General features: G+C 38.5%; 3 protein-coding genes and 1 long non-coding RNA gene across 6 annotated transcripts; 3 read left to right on the top strand and 1 right to left on the bottom strand.

Moving 5' to 3' along the window:
• Window positions 1-594: 594 nt before the first annotated feature.
• LOC120736764 lies at window positions 595-2,565 on the top strand. The gene is made up of 4 exons (XR_005696604.1): window positions 595-853; window positions 1,743-1,791; window positions 1,961-2,024; window positions 2,426-2,565. It is a non-coding gene; the product is annotated as an uncharacterized LOC120736764 (long non-coding RNA).
• Window positions 2,566-6,133: 3,568 nt separating this feature from the next.
• hint1 (histidine triad nucleotide binding protein 1) lies at window positions 6,134-8,177 on the bottom strand. The gene is made up of 3 exons (XM_040037068.1): window positions 8,022-8,177; window positions 6,590-6,694; window positions 6,134-6,422 (listed from the first exon to the last, which is right to left on the bottom strand). Exons 1-3 carry the CDS (start codon window positions 8,130-8,132, stop codon window positions 6,258-6,260), a joined length of 381 nt encoding a protein of 126 aa, XP_039893002.1. The 5' UTR covers window positions 8,133-8,177; the 3' UTR covers window positions 6,134-6,257.
• Window positions 8,178-8,885: 708 nt separating this feature from the next.
• Window positions 8,886-11,248, top strand: lyrm7 (LYR motif containing 7). The gene is made up of 5 exons (XM_040037069.1): window positions 8,886-8,996; window positions 9,125-9,197; window positions 10,694-10,764; window positions 10,839-10,920; window positions 11,083-11,248. The coding sequence occupies exons 1-5, from the start codon at window positions 8,979-8,981 to the stop codon at window positions 11,151-11,153; spliced, it is 315 nt and encodes a 104-aa protein (XP_039893003.1). The 5' UTR covers window positions 8,886-8,978; the 3' UTR covers window positions 11,154-11,248.
• Window positions 11,249-11,701: 453 nt separating this feature from the next.
• Window positions 11,702-18,148, top strand: dync2li1 (dynein, cytoplasmic 2, light intermediate chain 1). Of its 3 annotated transcripts, XM_040037064.1 has the most exons (13): window positions 11,702-11,852; window positions 11,956-12,082; window positions 12,164-12,198; window positions 13,108-13,177; window positions 13,494-13,582; window positions 13,798-13,987; window positions 14,599-14,667; window positions 14,798-14,875; window positions 15,011-15,090; window positions 15,586-15,656; window positions 15,811-15,908; window positions 16,028-16,120; window positions 17,951-18,148. In XM_040037064.1, exons 1-13 carry the CDS (start codon window positions 11,839-11,841, stop codon window positions 18,011-18,013), a joined length of 1,077 nt encoding a protein of 358 aa, XP_039892998.1. In that variant the 5' UTR covers window positions 11,702-11,838; the 3' UTR covers window positions 18,014-18,148. The 3 variants fall into 3 exon arrangements, with proteins under 3 accessions (XP_039892998.1, XP_039892999.1, XP_039893001.1); XM_040037067.1 differs by lacking the exon at window positions 11,702-11,852 and having other exon boundaries at window positions 11,997-12,082; window positions 12,164-13,021; XM_040037065.1 differs by lacking the exons at window positions 11,956-12,082; window positions 12,164-12,198.
• The last annotated feature ends 10 nt before the right edge of the window (window positions 18,149-18,158 follow it).

The raw sequence follows: 18,158 nt of genomic DNA, 5'->3' as shown, positions 1-18,158 counted from the left end.
GAACCCGCAAACCTGAAGCTGCAGACTCCAAACTAACCAAATTTAATGTTTCCTTAATCAGCACAGTCATTTTTAAGTCTTTATGTGTTATGTTTACTCACAGTTTTGATGCTTGCTTCTTCGACTTGATCCACGATTAGCTTTGCACCATCGCTCTGCTGTTTTCTCTCTCCTCATGCTTCTCCTTCATGGGTCCTGTCCTCAGATATAATCCAACCTGCCTCCTTGTTTCCTCCTTGACTTGCATTCGCAAAATTTCCAGTTAAATTAAGAGTAATCCAGAAAAGTTTTCCTGCTTCAAAAGCTCTTCCAGTTGCCTGTCTTCTTGTCCTCCTTCAAATGTGCATTTTATGTATTTGTATTTATTTGACTTCATATTGCCATGGCAACATAACACAGAGAATCATGGTAGATTAAAGCAGGTGGTCCTGTCCTCTACAGAAATGCTGGTGTTCCATAGTGATTTAAAAGTACACTGTAAAATGTAATATTGTGTTTAATTAAAAATATTAAATAGGCTGAACTCAGTTTTTTATCAATTTGTTATCAGAACTCGATTTAAATAAGTTTTACCAGTACATTTTATGCAAAAACGCTGATAAACTCAATTTATTTGAGTTGTCTTAACTTAGAAAAACTAAGTAAGATGGAAGTTTTTCTTCTCAGTGCGGAAGGATGAAAGATGTGTTTTGAAAATGCCACGTCACTACCGTCCTCCTCCCTAGCACGGATCAGTCCGCATTTTCATGGTGCCAGCATTTTTTATGGAATATGTTGAGCAAACCTAGAAAAGCGTCAGCTCAAGAGATTATTGTTGTCATTGCTGTGGATCTTTACCTGATACACTGACTTGGTGAGTAAATGTTTACTCTTATTCAAACTGATTTTGTGGCTTCTCTTAGTTTAGCACCAGGTTTATAATCGTGCTAGCTAGCTAGTTAGTGTTAGCCTAGCGTTGCTGCTGCGGCTGGGCTCATGTTACTTAAAAATTAACACCACAGCCTTAAAAACCTTATATAAAAATATGTCTGTGAAATTTTCTGTTGATTGTTTGAAATAAAAAAAAAGTGAGATAAGAGCCCAGACAAAATTCTTCGGAGGGGGGGGGTTTGAAAACAATAAGCCAGGACTCGCGGACTCTTATTAAGCCTTGACCTCCCGGTCAGCTATCGCGCTGGTGGATAACAGAGCTCTCCGAAAACGTGGAAGCACTTTTGCAAGTATGTGATATTTTGATAAATTAAGTAGATATTTGAGCATTACACAGCTACATTCTCCACTGAAAATATCTTAAAAGGTTATTTTGTGACCCAGAAAGGGTAATCTGGGGGAAAGGAGGATCGCATATGTCGGCCACGGTTGTCGGAGCCTGTGCGTACTTGTAAGCGCGGCAATGGCGGAGGAGCGCGGCTAAAACACTTATTACTTTTTCTGGGTCACAAAATCAACTTTTAAGATATTTTCAGGCGAGAATGTAGCTGTCGAAAGTTCAAATATCTGCTCGATTTATCAAGACATCACATATTTGCAAAAATGCCCCGACGTTTTCCCAGACGTCCATTTTTTTTCATGCTTTGTGGCACCTTGAACATCTGTGGCATCTATTAATGTCAAATCTAGCCTTTATTTAACAACATAAGCAAACTCTATGTTACAATGATTGCACAGCCATTAAGGATCAAATCGGTTTCTGAAAAATGTTCTGTTTTTTCTCCCTCTGCTTGCTTCATACTGTCTTTGAGGCTGGGGACCAGCACTCCTGCTGTTGGACAGAAAGACATCAACTCAGTGGTAAGTATTTTGGTTTTCCAATATATTAGCAACTGTCAGTGACATTTATATTATTCAGGCTGAACTTTAATCATACTTTAGATCAGCCTGTTTTACTTACTGTTTTATTTGTTTTTTTGGTTTGGGGAAGTTGTTTCTTTACTGATCTTTTCCTGTCTTCTGTTATTAGACTTGAGATATGACTGCACTATGCTGTTGCTGGTGACTCCAGTTAATTCTACAAGACGTGCTGTGTAAGTAAACAAACAACAACAGTTTGGTCTGCATTTCTTGAAAGATCACATCCCCTAAACTTAGTTTAGAGGGTCTACACTGTATATAGTGAAGTCTGCAAGTTTTCTAACAGCAAAATTTGTTTTGTGCCCAAATCATTTTGCACATCATTAGAATGAAAGTTATTGGCCATGTTTGCATAGCCCTTTTTAAAATGATGCTTTCATGACATTATTGTGTGTCGGGTGGGGGTCACGGCTATCCAGACTGACAATTGGGACATTGAATATCACCTCTCCGGTGGGGAGGGAGCCTGAGATTGTCCAAATTGGAGTCTGTTTTATACCAAATGCAGAAAAAAATGTTTTAAGAAAGCAATTCAGCAGTTCATGTTCCAAAAAATATGATTGTTTGCTTGTAGGACACCAGGAGAGATGAGTCCTCCGTCACAGATGGTGTGGTCAGTGAAGATGGTCGCCTGCAGGTTCAAGCTCATTGCATCTCCAACCCACATCCACTGCCACTGTACTTAAGGGAAGTTAAAGACTTTCTTCTGCACCTACATTTGGGTCACCTCGATCCATGATAGTCATTCAGGCAGTAATGCCTGGACTGGAAACAAGCCATCCTTAAAATAATACAACATTCCAGCTCATGTGTTGGAATGCAAAACAAATGTGTTGTTTAAATTAGAGACTGCACTTGTGACAGAACAATAAATATTTTATTTTGATTATATAAGTAATGTAAGTACAAAACAAAGTTGTGGTAGGCCTAAACTTGTTTTCAGAATAACTAAATCTGAGACTTTGTTTCATTGTAAGTTTATAACAGTGATGGCAATATAATTGTTTGTTGTCCAGCAGAACAGTGTCCAGTATGTTGGCTGTTATACTTTGTTGTGTTTGAAAATAAAAGTTGGTCTGATTTTAACATCCTTACAAAAAGTGTTGTTAATTATTTTTAATCATATTCAGGTTACCACAAATTGTTTTTCATTTAGTTGAACATGAAATGTTTGTCAGTAGGTAAACAATTAGCACTGTACAGTCAGAAATATCAAGTTATTCTTAATACTGCAGACTTGACTTAGTTTTTTTGAGGCAACGAGTTTCCTTAATTTTTTTTGAGTTCTGGGAACGAATTAGATTTTACAGTGAAGCGGCCATCGGGAGATGGGCATACTGTGGTGACACAGAGATAGATGCAGTCATCAACAATGTTCAGGCAGGCTGTGATGTCAAGAAAATATCCCCCACATCATTACACCAATACAAGGCACATTCTTATGTTTACTCCAAATTCTGATCCTACCATCCCAATGTCTCACCACAAATTGAGATTCATCTGACCGGGCCACATTTTTCCAGTCTTTTGTTGAGCCCGTGAGAACTGTCTTCATAGTTCCTGTCCTGCACTAACCGCACCTAGTTCAGTTGTTTGCATGTGCATCTAGAGATGCTCTTCTCCAAATGCGCAACCTTGGTTATAATGAGAAACTACTTGACTTAATATTGTTTTCCTATCAGCTTGAAGCAATCAGGCATTTCTCCACTGACTTCTGACATAAAAAAGGGATTTTCACCCAGAGAACTCCCACTGCTGGATATTGTTTTTGGATCATTCTCTGTAAACCTTAGAGATGGTTGTGGTTATGTGGGGAAAATCCCAGTAGATCAGCAGTTTTTTTTTTTTGTTTTTTGTTTTTTTTGGAAATACTCAGAAAAGCCCATGTGGCACCAAATGCGATCTTCGAAGTCACTTAAATCACCTTTATTCCCCATTCTGATTCACACCTTGATCGTGTGAGTGTATATAAACAAGTCCCTTTTTAACATAAACCTGGCTTATCCCAGACTCTTAACCACAAAGAAAAGGAAATGCATCTCCAGTAACAACTGAGAAACATCCCATGACTGTTGGAAGGTGAGCCTAGGAAGCCTGGAACTCAAAAAGTGATGTGACAAAAAACAGTAAAGAAAAAACAGGTTGTTATTTAAAGGATTAAACTCTAACTTGCTTTTATCCTCACTGTATTTACATTTGGAGCTTATGGTCATGTTTCAGCCGTTTTAGTAACCCGTCTCAAATTGTCCCACTTTTACTTTTTGGGGTTTAGTTAACCTGCACAGAAGTAACGTGAGCACTACTGATTAATGAGGAACCTGTTGTTATTCCTCCTTAAAAAAGGAACTCCTTTACAGTCAGTTGAACTATCATTTTTACTGAGTAGAATTGCCATTAATAGTGCGTCAACTGAAAATGCAAATTATACAACTACTCGCTTTGTGATGCCTGAACAGTTAGACATTTGCATGTTCAGCTGTTGTAATCTACAAGAACTATATTCAAACTACAATACATCAGTTTTTTTTTACATGGTACCTGGCATCTAATTCTATTTAATTGATGTAGGAGGTTATACAATTTATCCCACTAATAAATTCAGAATTCTCACATCTCTCCTCAGACTTGTCAGGTTTGTGGCTGGGGGCCTGAATAAGTGCAGTGCTGAGGTCATTTGGATGGGTACCTCTTATATTTTGGCTAAAAGTTGTTCTCTTATTAATGGATTCCCAAGCCTCTTACCCCTAATATTAATCTTACAACCAAGTTCCAAACACTAAACATAACACAAAATTATTTTCTTAACCTTGAAACCAGTGAGGGCACGCTTTATTTTGGCCCAAAGATATAATCACTCTATTGATCTAAAACTCAGACTGGTTCTCATATTTTTATTTTTCCCTTGGTTTTCTTGTGACAGATGACTTTACTCATGTTGTCTAGGAAAGTGGTTTATAAGAAAGCTGAAACCCACACTCTAACGGGTCCCACAGTCCCATTTTGAGCAGGAACGATCCCTCATCCTTTCAGCTGCACTCCTTTCAACCACGAGAGCTACGGTTGTGGTCAGGTTTGCATACACTCATCATGGGCGTCATCATTTTAATGATTTCTTTGAATTGTTTTTTGTTTTTCCCAGGGTGGAGCGATTGTACAGCATACATCTTTAATGACTTTAAAGAACAAGAATTGGGTGCACGAGTTTGAACTTATTTTGGATTTTCTCTAATCCACACAGGGTCAAAAGTATACACAGAAGCTCAAATACACTCCCGCTAATTTGTGGACAAATGTCCCTTAGCAACTTGAACCTTGGCTAGGTGCTTTTGGCAGCAATTAATAAGCTTCTGGCATAATTCCAGCCAGATATTTGACCACTCTTGGGTAAATTTGGTGATTTCCTGACACAGACTGGGCTTATAAGTTTAGACTTCAGAAGGCCATTTCAGAAGTGTAATGTTAGCCCATAAAATCCATTTTAAAAAAAAAAAACAGTTTGGGATCATTCTCCTGTTGGAAAACCTGTGTCCAAGTTTCAACCTTCTACCTGTTGATTTAAGGTGAAGACCTAACCATGATGCTACCACCACCAAGCTTGACTGGTACACTACTCTTAAGTTTAAAAGGCTCACCTTTACACCTCCAAACACACCTTTTGTCATTGTGGCCACATTTCTTAATCTTTGTCTCATCTGACTATAAAACATTTCTCCAGAAGGTATTTGGCTTGTCCATGTGGGCAGCTGCGTATTTCAGTTGAGCTTGAAGGTGTCAATTTTGAGGCAGGGGCTTTTTACTTGATCAGCATCCTCTCAAGACAGTAGTACTGGTGTTCCAGTAATTTCCAGTTTATGGAAGACCTGGATCCAATCTAATGAGTGCTGTAAAACAATTCCTTTAATGCTGGCAAAGACAAACTACTAGTTGTAATCAGTCATGATCACTTTGGAGTCTTAGCATTAACAAGTTAAAGGACAGTGCAGAACCTTCAGCACCACTTTAGGATTATGTATGTATAGATTTGAGTCTGTCAGTACAGTTTTGACTCTGTGTAGATTAGAGAAAATCAGGTATGCTGTACAATCATTCAATCCCTGGAAAAAGAACAATGCAAAGGAATCATTAAGTTATCATGACTATATGCAGACTTCTGACCGCAACTGCTCGTCTTTCAGTTAAAGGCTTGTAAATGACATTACTGCTAACCCCACTGAAGAACACGATCAAGCTTTCTATTAAAAAAAAAAAGTCCGGTTTAAGAATAAAGACAAGCCAGCACGAGTGGTGTTGTGATGTGCCTTTTAATTCCACAGATATATTTTGGCTTGATCAGATTTAACAGCACTGGTAATCAGACAACAGATGTGAACATGCATGGCTGGATGGTGGGTGCTGGAAGCTGAGCGTTAGCCAGGAGGCCACCCCATACTGCGCCCACCGAGAACGTGGATGTGGATGTGGTACACCGACTGGCCTCCGTCCGGCCCATCGTTGATGATAATCCTGTAGCCTTTGGAAAGGCCGGCATCTTGAGCACACTTCTTTGCAACAATCAGCATGTGGCCCAACAACTAAGAGACAAACAGCAAGAATGAGTTGAAAATACACCCTGCATTAAAGTATTAAAAAGGCAAATAGTTCCCCCTAGTGGTCACTGATAGAAATATGCCAGGGAAATGATTGTGTGAGATTGTTTATAGTTTATTTCACAAGCAAAAGTCATTACAATGATACTTACCGCAGCATCGTCATCCTCGGCTTGAGAGAGCTGAACAATTGGCTTTTTTGGGACAACTAGGATGTGAGTGGGAGCCTGAGGTGAGACATCAGGGAAGGCTACACACTGAGAGCCAAAGCAAGAAATTAGAAAACAGAATTAGACTGTGCACAATCAAAATTGGAAATAACTGAAAGTTAGCTGAAAACAAAAAATAAAAATATAATTAAAAAATGATAATAACTCAGGTCTTAATAGTACTTAGATAGTTTTACGTGTTTATGCACACCCCAGTATTTGGAGTTAAACACATTAAGGCTGCTTGCTTATCTCAAAAATCATAGTCATGAATATTTGGTCAATACTGAAAATTTTAAACACACATTTTGGAAAAACAGATTTATTAAACTTTAAAAAAAAACAGGAATAAAATTGTCTTTTTTAAGCTAATTTCCATCAACTCTAATTGTAATTTCAGCTCTAAATGAGATGATCATGAGTCACTCTCATTTTCTTCCCCACAGCAGATAACCTGCCTCCACCCTATTCCAAGCATCCTCCTCTGTCACACCAACCCTCTGCATGTTCTTCTTTATTAAATCTCATTTCTGTACCTCCTCATCACTCCCAATGAAGAATCTCATCTGCACCTCTAGCTCTACTTCCTGCCTTTTTGTCAGTGCCACTGTCTACGAACACTACATCACAGCAGGCCTCACTGTCATCTTGTAAACCTTCCCTTTCAATCTTGCTGCTATCTTTCTGTCACAAATATCTGAAACACATCAAAGAAAGCAGAATGGGGCACAACAACAAATGTCGACTTCGACAAAATTGCAACTAAAATTCAACTAGTGGCACAGCCCAAGCCTTAATGTGACACAATGTTTACATGTTTTTGTTGCATTTAAGGCGTACAAAAATGTGGAATCTGTAAACATGACAGATATAAATTATCTGGAGTCATCAACTATAGCTCATTACACTGGGAATACAAAGCAGTTCCAAAACTTAGAAATAAAAATAAATATTGCTTTTTTTTAACGCTTTGATTCCCCATTTCACTAATGTCTGCTGCAAATCACTTGATGTTGCTTTATTGTAGGAACCTCACCTTTTAATTTTCCTTGTCTTGCTCTAGCCCACAGCGGCTACATGTTTAACGAGTCCGCAAACAGCACTGGAGTGAACCTTGTCACTTCTTGGTGCAAAGCCAACTATCTGTAACTTCAGCAAATATGACTATTTTATAAAACTTGCAGATTCTTCTGATGCATTACATGATTTCTGCAAGCTCTGCTGCAGCATTTTTAAATGCAAGTAGGCACAAAAACAGCGTTTCTGCAACGCTGAGTTAGCATTAGCTGAACGCCTCCTGCAGGCAGTTGCGGAGCCACGATGAGAAACATTCAGACTTTAAACGTCCTCGTGAATCAAAGTGATGAACGCATACCTGATCGTCTTCATAGATTAGGTTGGCAGGAATCTCTTTGCGTACAATTTTTCCAAATATCGTATCTCCGCCCGGCTTGGCGGTCTGCGCTTTCGCTGTTTCATCAGCCATGTTGACGCAGATGAGCCACGGCTCCCCCACGCAGCTTCCAGTGTCACTAAAATCAGAGCCGATCTATGATAAGAGCCACTCCAATTCCTGTTAATGCCACTGTACAGGCTGCAGTTCAGACAGAGGGGCAGCAGAGGGCGCACGTCCCTCAGTGGATAAGCGTGGACGAAGCTAAATGGTGAAAGTAATTATTTACACCTACTTCCTGATTTAAAAACTTACTAAGTTATTTATTTTTCGCAAACACGGTTTCGATTATACACCCGACTTTAAATAAAACGAGACTCGTGTCCTTTATTCTTTAGTACAATGAAAAACATCGTTGTGCTAGTGAAATGTTAATAAATGCTAGCTTTTACGAGTGCACAAATCCATAGACGTTAGAGGAGCAGTTACACCACACCAAAAAACAATACAAAACGTGTGTATAATAAGAAACAGCGGCGACTGCTATCAGGCCCGCCGCTGTTAGAAGTTTTCTCTAGCTGCTAGCTTCACTCCCCTATTCAAGACGGCAATAGCCATAAAAGTGACTCATGGTGCCGTCCAGAAAGTTCTTTTTACTCCAACAGAAACCTGTAAAATATCCAAGAAATGGATTATATGCACCACAACATTTACACTTTTGTGTCCGAAGGGAGCTCTCAGCACGAAACACAGCTCACTAGTGCCCCCCATAAAATGGGAAATCTAGAGAGAGGCCGTTCTCAATCGAATTAGTAGCTCAGTGAAACTACTCTGAGCCCTCATTGGCTACAATCACAGCTTCATTTCCAGCGTCGGCTCTGATTGGGCTCTGACATATGTGACGTCTCCCTACATCGGAAGTGAACACAAGAAGGCAACATGGGCACTCGTTTGAAGGTTAGTATGGGATATTATCGTCTTTTTAAATACCTTTATTGCAACATTGCTTGCATGTTACTTGAAATTGCAGGTGACTGGTAGCATCATTCACAGCTGTTATAAAAGCTGCCTGTTTGTGAATACAGGTTCTGGGCGTTTTTAAAACGCTACACAGGACCAGGATGGCTGTGTTCAAAGATGATGACCGAGCACTGACAGGTGAGTCTGTGAGCAGTATCTTAGACTGATAATTGATGCTTATCAAACAGGAGATGAGTGAACACATGCTCAGCATTCATCAAATGGGTCATTCCTAATGTTCGGTGTCATATGAGCCCCATGAGCGTGTCTTATATTATTAACCCCTCTCTACCATTAAAAGTTTTTATATATATATACCTAAAATTATTAATTTTTTCAGCTGGACAAACAGCCTAAAATGCCATGTCCCCAGACGTCTTTGTGCAAGTTCAATTACCAGTTTAAGTTATAAAAGTCAAAATAATTTGAGTTTGTTCATATCAGATGCACAGCATTTTAATATTCTCGACCAAATTCTATTTTTGTTATTAATATATTTTTTTTTTAAAATACTTAAAGACTTTGAATTTTTTTACAAATAAATTGTGCTCCTGAATGGCCGTCCTCTTTTGAAGATCCTTTTGAATAGGTTTCCCTCACTGTTCCTCTGGCTTCATGACTTACACCAACGTTGTGTGTATGTATGTGTGTGTGTGTGTATATATATATATATATATATATATATATATATATATATTTATTGGGGGAACTCGTGTAAATGAACCTCTTTCATCAACTCCAAAAAGTTGATTCTTTTCAGCTGGATGTAGCATTTTCATTGGTAGAAACATTTCATCACTCAATGATGAATGTACTCTCACCCATGAGTACAATTTGCAGAGTGGCTGCAATCACAGCAAAGAAAGATGTCGCCTTAGGGCTTTTCACATAAATCCATGACTTTCCATTGAAACCAGCGTTCCACTCTGTTCAGATTGTATACATCCTCATCACTGAAAGAGTGTCCAATGGCCTATAGGTGTAAATAGACCTCACAGTCTGTTTCGATACTCATGACCCATAAGAGAAAACCCTTAGTGATCCCTTAGGCAGCATTTGTCCTTCTTCCCTCCTGGATACCCTGGAGCTTTCTTTAGGTGTTTTCCCAACTTTGACATATGTCCAGCTGGGATAACCACATTTACAGGGCTTTTTTTAATGTGATGTTCTTCTGCTTGTGTGGCCGCTGTGTCTGAGGGAATGAGTGACAAAACAATTCTCCTGAAAACGTTATGTCCAGATCAACTTTTTGGGATTTCCTTACCTGAATGATTGAGGATGAATCAAGACTCTCTCATAAGCATTTTTTTTCCATGTTTTATTATGGTTCACCAACATGTTAAAGCATAAAACGTCCACCCTGTTATTCTTATTTACAGTGTAAACTGATATTTAATGTAATTTTGCATTGTATGGTTGATAAACATGTGAAAATCATCTGGATTACATCAGTAATGAGGGCCGTGTGTAATAGCAGCATGTACGCAGAGTAATAGAAAGGTTGCATTGGAGAGATTTATTTTCATCTAATGAGTGTAAATGAAACCTTTTTTCTGAGCCTTTTGCTGTGAAGTCAAATTAGAATTGCAGAATTGCTCAGGTGACTCGAAATATGTTTGTTTTCTTCTACAAAGCTGCACGATTAAAGATCAATGAGGAGTTTCGGAAAAACAAAAATGAAACGTCAGAAGAAAACATCCAGAAGGTACTGTGAAGCATTTTGATATTTGAAAATAAAATTGACTTTATTTCACTTCTACTTTTACTTTTTTTTTATAGCTGATTAAAATGGGCTCAGACGTGGACATCGTCCTTCGACAGAGTGTGGTGCAAATGGAACACGTAGCAGAAGATAAGCTGTGTATGACATGATTTGTCTTTTCTTTTTATTAAGGAAGTAGCATGTGCATGCAAAGATTACTCATACATCAGGTATCATAATGTATATACTCGCTAATGATTTTTTTTTTTTTCCTCTAATGATACGATTGTGTTTTTTGTTTTTTTTTCTCCTCACTCTCAGTGCTTCGGCCCAGAAATGACCTTCTGCTAGAAAACGTCCCCTATTGTGACAAACCAAGGGAAAAGTCGTGACAAACCATTTGATAACTTCATGATCACCAGGAAAGAGACTATATATCATTTGTTGCCTTTTCATCTTCAGTTTGGCTTTATAGAAGGAGCATTAATAAAATATAAGATCATCTCAACACTTTTGATTCAGCAAGGATCTACTTCGTTCTGTTTCAAGGAATCTGTGCTGGGAAAACTGGATCATGTCATTTCGTGTACAGCATGTTATGAAATGGAACTGAAACATAATCTGCTGGCTTCTTCATATGATTGAATCAAACAAGGGGAAAATATTAATTTGCTGGTACTGTAAAAAATGTTAACTGTTATCTGATTAACTACAAGTATTTCCAGAGTGTCCCAGACTTAATTTGCTGTTACAACCACAGACAACAAGAATCAGCTCTGCTTTAAAGCCACAAAAAGAATTATCTTTGAAAACCTTTGTTAAAAACCTCTGTGTGAAATATATCTGTAATAAAGGGTACCTTAATTTAAAACATTGTTGGCATATAGCAGATTGTAGATATGACAATATGGAAATGTATTTTACAAGTTTATAGTCTGTCTGCGTAAAACTACATATCCCACAATGTACATTAAAACATAAGATGGTTACGTCATCAAAACGCGCTGTTGCTTTGGCAACGTTTATAACGGTTAGCCTTCCTATTAGCTGTGTAGCCTTCGCTAACCATCGAGCTCGATGCCAAAAATAAGGTGAGAATTACTTTATTTTATCATTATAACTGTTTACTGTGATAACAGTAATAATAATAATATCTGTCGACCGACTCGTCCCGTCTCGTCTGGTATGGGTCAGCTCGGACACATTATGGGAGCTGGCTGCGGCGGAAGTCCACAGCCGGGAGAGCGGAGGTGCAGAGGACAGGGACGGTGGAGAGGCTGTGAACGAGCGGACGGTGCTTCTGATGGGGAGCAAAGCTGGGGTGTGTGTGTCACTGATTTCACACGGAAGCGCTTGTATCTTGTTACTGTACTGCGTAAACTCACATCCGTTTATTTTTTAGGGCAAAACGTCCATTCTCCTCAGGTGCTTGGACAGGTTGGTATGATGATGCCCGGGCAGACTAGAGTGCTCTAAACCCCTCTTCATATTCACTATTCAGACCCATTGCAGGGGCAGTTTACACCATGCAAAGTGAAACACGAAAGCTAAAACTGATCCTTTTACAGTCAATATTTGGCAAAGCTTTTATATGGCTGAAGTGTTTGGGGAGATTGCCAAGAAAGTATTTGGTGTATCCTATTGACATAAGGAGTACCTGGTGGTGGGATGAGGGAGTGCTGGCAATTATTCAAAGGGAGGGGTTAACAAATAAAAATTTGGGAAAGCATGTAGATCTGCGTCACATAAGGAAAGGCTTATGTGAGGCTCAGCACTAAGGAAAGAAAATTAGCTTGGCGGCAAGATTGAGCTGGAAGGAAGTGTACTAATGAATGATGAGAGGCTGTTGAGAAGATGAAGTAGTTTGAAGAGCTAATGAATGAAGAAAATGAGAGCGAGGAGGACAGTTTAGTAAGGAGGAAGTGATGGCAGCTGTGAGCTAAGAGTGGAGTCTTGGAGAGTGAGAGGATGCCTGAGGAATGGAAAAGAAGTGTAGTGATTTTCAAGAACAAGCGTGATGTGCAGAGCTGTAGTGACAACAGAGGGATAGAGTTGTTAAGACATACCATGAAGATATGGGAAAGAGTTTAAGCTTTATTTGGGAAACGGGGTGATGATTGGTGAGCAGCAGTGTGGCTCATGTCTAGAACGACCTCTACAGATGTACCGTTTGCTTTGAGAGTGTTAATGGAGAAATACAGAGAAGGCCAGAAGGAAGTGTAGTGTGTCTCTGCTGATCTAGAGAAAACACACGAATGAGGTACTGTAAAATATTTAACCAAAAGCACAAGTTAGTTTCATGACATCACACTTTGTATAAACACACTTTTTTTTTTTGTCTACTAGAGATGAACTATCCAAACCAACTCTGGCCTTGGAGTACACTTTTGGCAGACGAGCACGAGGACACAACACGGTAAGTAAATCCTTTTAGTCTTGGACACTTTGCTTTAGTCTCTTAAAAATGAGAAGACAAATGTGGTTATACACCTTATGCTGTATATGTTTTATTTGCGTTAGTAGGAAGGAACTTCCTTCCAGTATTTCAGCACAGTGACCACATTAGAGAGTACGTTTAGTGTACTTATGTGGCAGGATGTGCTCATTATGCAAGTAAATATTTTAGTTCTTGGTATTAAATGCAGCTGAAATGTGGAACAAGCCATAGAGGGTTAGGGTTGCACTGGATGTTTATGTAACTTCAAGATAAAACTGTTATATACTTCTTTCAGCCTAAAGACATAGCCCACCTATGGGAGCTGGGAGGAGGGACCTCTTTGTCAGACCTCATCCAGATCCCCATCACTCCTGTCACCATCAGGTAGGTCTCTTACAAACATCCTGCTTTTGAATAGGGGTCAGTATTTGACACATTCACAGTGTGAATTATGTTATTTATCTTTTCTGTTCAGATTATTATTTGTATCTTTAAAATCTGAATCTCTTGAACAGCAATGTCATGTCAGTAGAGAAGAAGAATGTTTTCTTGGTTTGAACCTCAGAGGAAAACCATCTTTCCTTTCCTGTCTTGTTCAGCTGTCTCTCAGTCATCCTCGTCCTGGACCTGTCTAAACCCAACGCTCTGTGGGGAACAATGGAGAAGCTACTGCAGGCTGCACAGGCTCACCTAGAGAGAACCTCCTCCCAAGTACAGAAATCCAAACCCGGAGTCAAACACCAGACTCCCAGCCACTCAGCAGCACGTGTCTTACCTAAAGACTATCCTGTAAGACCTTGTCTCATTACACATACAATTTGTATTACAGCAATTTTATAGCTGTGTTACAATTTCTAAATCCACGACTCAAAGGAACTCAACATGTGAGATGAAGCAAATTTCTTTAACCATTTATTATCTAATAATTCTAATATCGTTAGACTAAATTAATGTAACCAAGAACAGGATCACAAATAACTTCCATCTCAGCTAATACATAATAGACTGTAAAAAGCACTGAGGGAAAAGGCAGCTCTGCCTCCTCAGGGTTTATGGTGATACAGGTGAGCCTCTACAGTCGATCAGCACAAGGGATGCAGCACAAAGAGACTGCAGATTAATAAGGATGATAAAAAAACCAGTCATCAATGGGTAAATGTGCTGGTGCACTGAGGCATCCGTAACAAGTTGCATATTTAAAGTGTTTACATGAACTACTCATGCCTCTGGCTTTTTAAACACTCAAATGTCACAAAGTAAAATGTGCTTCGACCTGACAAATGCAACCAAGAAAATAGATATTTTATTGTCAGAGGGAACAAAAAGCAAATCTCAACTAAAAGTGTAAAAGTGTGTAAGGCTGGTGCTGTTTCCAGAGTTAACTGTGATTCTGTCAGCAGGACAGAGAGTTGATCAGTCCCTTTCCTGCTCCTCTGCTCATCATCGGCAGCAAGTACGACATCTTCCAGGTAAAACACACTATTTGTACTCTTTTTAAATGATTTATTAAAAAAAGACACGTACACAGAATTATTATTAGATCATGAATTTCAGTAATATTTGTATAAAAGATTTCCAGTTTTCCCATCTGCTTTTCAGGAATTTGACTCTGACAAGAAGAAAGTTGTCAGTAAAACACTGCGTTTTATTGCTCATTACTACGCGGCCTCTCTCGTTGTAAGAACGTTTTTAATGCTCCTGCAGCACATTTGTATTTAACAAATAATTTTGCACTTTTTCATATATTTCTTATAGTTTGCTGTCTCTAACCACCGCTTTGTATTTGTGTTTGTCTCCTAATGCTTTGATTAGTTCACTAGCATCAAATCAGAGAGCCTTATATCAAAAACCAAGAGCTTCTTCTTGCACCTGGCTTTCGGTTTGGAGAGAGGGTGAGGAGGATAAAGCAACATTGAACACAAAGCAGTAATGGGCATGGGCTTTCATTTTAGATTATAGTTTCAATAGAGTTACTTTAATGTTACCACTAATGCTTGATAATACTAGATTTCACAGTCTCATTGCAGATTTATTTACATTTTTGTACTGTATAAAAATTGTATGATATAGAACAGGTTTTCATAAACAGTGTGAGCTTAGGATATTCACTTTAGTTATATAATCATGTGATGGGACAGCTCCAGATAGATATACACACTCAGAAGTCTATAATCTTTACCTTTATTTATGATGGAGGTATTAGATATTGCATTTAAAGGAGCATGGCTGCTACTTACAACAACTGTCATTGTTTCTTGAAGGGAAAATGTGTGTTGCTCTCATTGAGTATTTAAAAAAAAAAAGTAAAATGCTGTCTATGTTAGGGGTCTGTTGGTTAATGTTTTAGCTGTAATACTGTTTTTCTTGTTCTTTTTTTCTGTAATCAGGAAAACTGTTTCCTCTGACCCCCTCAAGCCGCTCATCATTCCGGCAGGCTCTGATTCCTTCGGTCAAATAGGTGAGCACAGCGCCCCCCAGTAGCCAAAAGTAGAAATGTCTTCAAGTTTTGAATAAACTACAAAACTCTGTGATGAAACAAAACATCTCCTTTAAATCCACCCTCCTTTATTTAACATTTGGTGTGATATTTTATTTAAAATCTGTTAATATAGGTTCCCCACCTACTGTCGATGTGGATATAACGTCTCTTCATGCTAAAAATCCAAAAGACCTCTGGAAGAAAGTGTATGAGCGTGTCTTCCCCCCAGAGGTAGTTAAGCTTCTGGCAACATGTTTGTCTTCTGCAAAATCCAACTTATGTAGACAAACTACTTTTTCTTTTGCATGATTTAAAAGCATCTGTTCGTCTAACCAACTTTGTCATTGCAGAGTACAAATGAGCAGAGAGAGCTAAAGGATCCAGCTAAAGATCCCCAGTACAGTGAGCCTCAGATTGATGCCATGAGAGCCCAGAAAGACCAGGTAATACATTATATACGTGTTTGCATTGCATTTATTTTGACAGACCTACTGCAGTCAAGTCTCTTGACTCATGAGTTGGCAGTACGGTGGTTAATCAGTGGTAATCAGAATTCCCATTCACTTATCTCAGATTCGTGACCCTGACTTTTGTCCTCCTTCTGAGGGGTAGCAAGTATTTAGGAAGATAATAAATCACTAAAGCATTTAACGCAAAATGAAGAAGATAAGTTTCTGTGACATAGCACAGTTTCATTTGATAAAGGGATTAGACATAATGGCAGCCCAGATAAAAGAGGCTGTTAAGATATGTGTGTTTATAAAATAATAACCCTGCTTAAAATGACAAGCTCGTGGGATACAAAGTTACAAAAGCTAATTAATATATAATATATTAATAGTCAGAATAAAAATATATTGTATATTTCTTTTTTTAAACACTATTAAGGGCAGTCTGAAATTGCAAGGTCGAAATGACAGAAGGACTTCAGTCTCTGGATCCAGAAGGATATCTGACTTCAGTTCAGTTTGACATTATCCGATTTTCCTTATTTCAATTTTATATTAATTTGCAAAGATATCATGTGATGTCTAATTTTTCCATCTCCCAATAGTAAAATATCCCCCACAAATTCCTGCATCCAAATCCAGATTTGTATTGTTGCGTTCGAGGCTGTGGTAAAAATTCAATGCAAATCTGTTCATATAACATTCTGAGTAATCCTGCATAGCTAAACAAACAGACAAATCAAACGAATGACATGGCCTGTTTGGCGTGGGTAACAGAGTTAAAAACTGTGTACGCTGTACAAAATATACAAATGGAGAAACTCATTTGACATCTTAAAGAAGGTTAATGTTCCAAAGTAACACTTTGTCCTTCAGTAGTCTGTTTCTAGTAGTGATTCTGTCTTGAAATGAACAGGCTGTAACTTTATATCCTGTGGTGATAAACTTAGAGATTAGCTGTCTTCATTCCTGCCTGCAATAGTGCCACTCTGGAACTTGAACTGCAGTAACCCGATGGAGTCACAAACCCAAATCACCGGCTGTTATCGCTGACTGACTTTCACCTGGTGCTCGTCGTTTCACTCAGCCATTGTGTGGTCTGAGAACTCAATAGAAAAACAGGCTAAAGGCTAATTCCAAATAAGTCTTGAGAAACTCCTTTCTAGACAGCACCCTCTAGTCTGGATTAAAAAGAATCTCAGCAGATCATGGTAGTCAGAAATGACCTCTTTATTTGAGAGACAACACAATGAATTTAGAGATAGGTTTGCGAAGTAAAAATGTATAAATGCATAGTTCAGTACGAATACAAATAAAGACCAATCTTAAGAGTTTTAAGCTAATTAACTATAGTTCTGTTTTCCCCTAGTTAATGTGTATTTGTTGTAGTTTAGGCGCTTCAGTGTCTTGTGGTTATTTACACTGATATAAAAAAAAGAAAGTTTCACAGTACTGCTCTGAGGTGTGAGCGCCTCTGTAGACGTTTTGGCATTTTCGAAGTGTGGAGCATTCAGGTGTGTGCCAGTCGTCCCTGGAGCCAAACAAGGTCAGACGTGCAATGTTCAGCTGGAAAAAACCAGAGGGCTGCATCTCAAACTCGATACGCCAAAGTTGGCATGTTATATGTTAAAATTTATAACAGTAAAATTAGAACAAGATTGAAAACGTTTGCCTTTGGTGGAACCTTCCTTCATCTGCATCATCAGATTTAGTCTTGAGTATTTCTTCACAGTAGCGTGTGTTTTTGCATTTACCTGCACTGTTTTGATTTTCTTGCATTGCCTCAGTAATATGTGAAAAGTGTTACATCTGTCTGTTTTTCAGGAGTTGGAGCAGTATAAAAGGAATGCAGCGAAATCATGGAAAGGTCTAGAGCTGGAGACATGAGATATCTTCTGCTTTATTACACACATACAACATGTTATAATGTACATAGGGTATATATATTCTATTTGTTTACTTTTGTATTATATTTTATGTTGTACTTTTCTATAATTACATAAATAAATGCTGACATTTTAATCAAGAAAAA

Source organism: Simochromis diagramma, unplaced genomic scaffold (assembly GCF_900408965.1).
Source record: "Simochromis diagramma unplaced genomic scaffold, fSimDia1.1 OVJJ01000330.1, whole genome shotgun sequence".
In the NCBI taxonomy this organism is placed as follows: domain Eukaryota; kingdom Metazoa; phylum Chordata; class Actinopteri; order Cichliformes; family Cichlidae; genus Simochromis; species Simochromis diagramma.
This window is presented reverse-complemented; position numbering and strand designations above follow the sequence as displayed.

Bases quoted from the DNA above. Each gene is read 5' to 3' on its own strand.
- lyrm7 (XM_040037069.1), top strand. The intron at 9,198-10,693 runs GTGAGTCTGTGA...TCTTCTACAAAG, and splicing joins TGATGACCGAGCACTGACAG to CTGCACGATTAAAGATCAAT. The intron at 10,765-10,838 runs GTACTGTGAAGC...TTTTTTTTATAG, and splicing joins CAGAAGAAAACATCCAGAAG to CTGATTAAAATGGGCTCAGA.
- hint1 (XM_040037068.1), bottom strand. From the start codon at position 8,132: ATGGCTGATGAAACAGCGAAAGCGCAGACCGCCAAGCCGGGCGGAGAT. The intron at 6,695-8,021 runs GTATGCGTTCAT...TTTGGCTCTCAG, and splicing joins TAATCTATGAAGACGATCAG to TGTGTAGCCTTCCCTGATGT. The intron at 6,423-6,589 runs GTAAGTATCATT...TTTGTCTCTTAG, and splicing joins CCGAGGATGACGATGCTGCG to TTGTTGGGCCACATGCTGAT.
- dync2li1 (XM_040037064.1), top strand. The intron at 15,657-15,810 runs GTGAGCACAGCG...CTGTTAATATAG, and splicing joins TGATTCCTTCGGTCAAATAG to GTTCCCCACCTACTGTCGAT. The intron at 16,121-17,950 runs GTAATACATTAT...TCTGTTTTTCAG, and splicing joins TGAGAGCCCAGAAAGACCAG to GAGTTGGAGCAGTATAAAAG.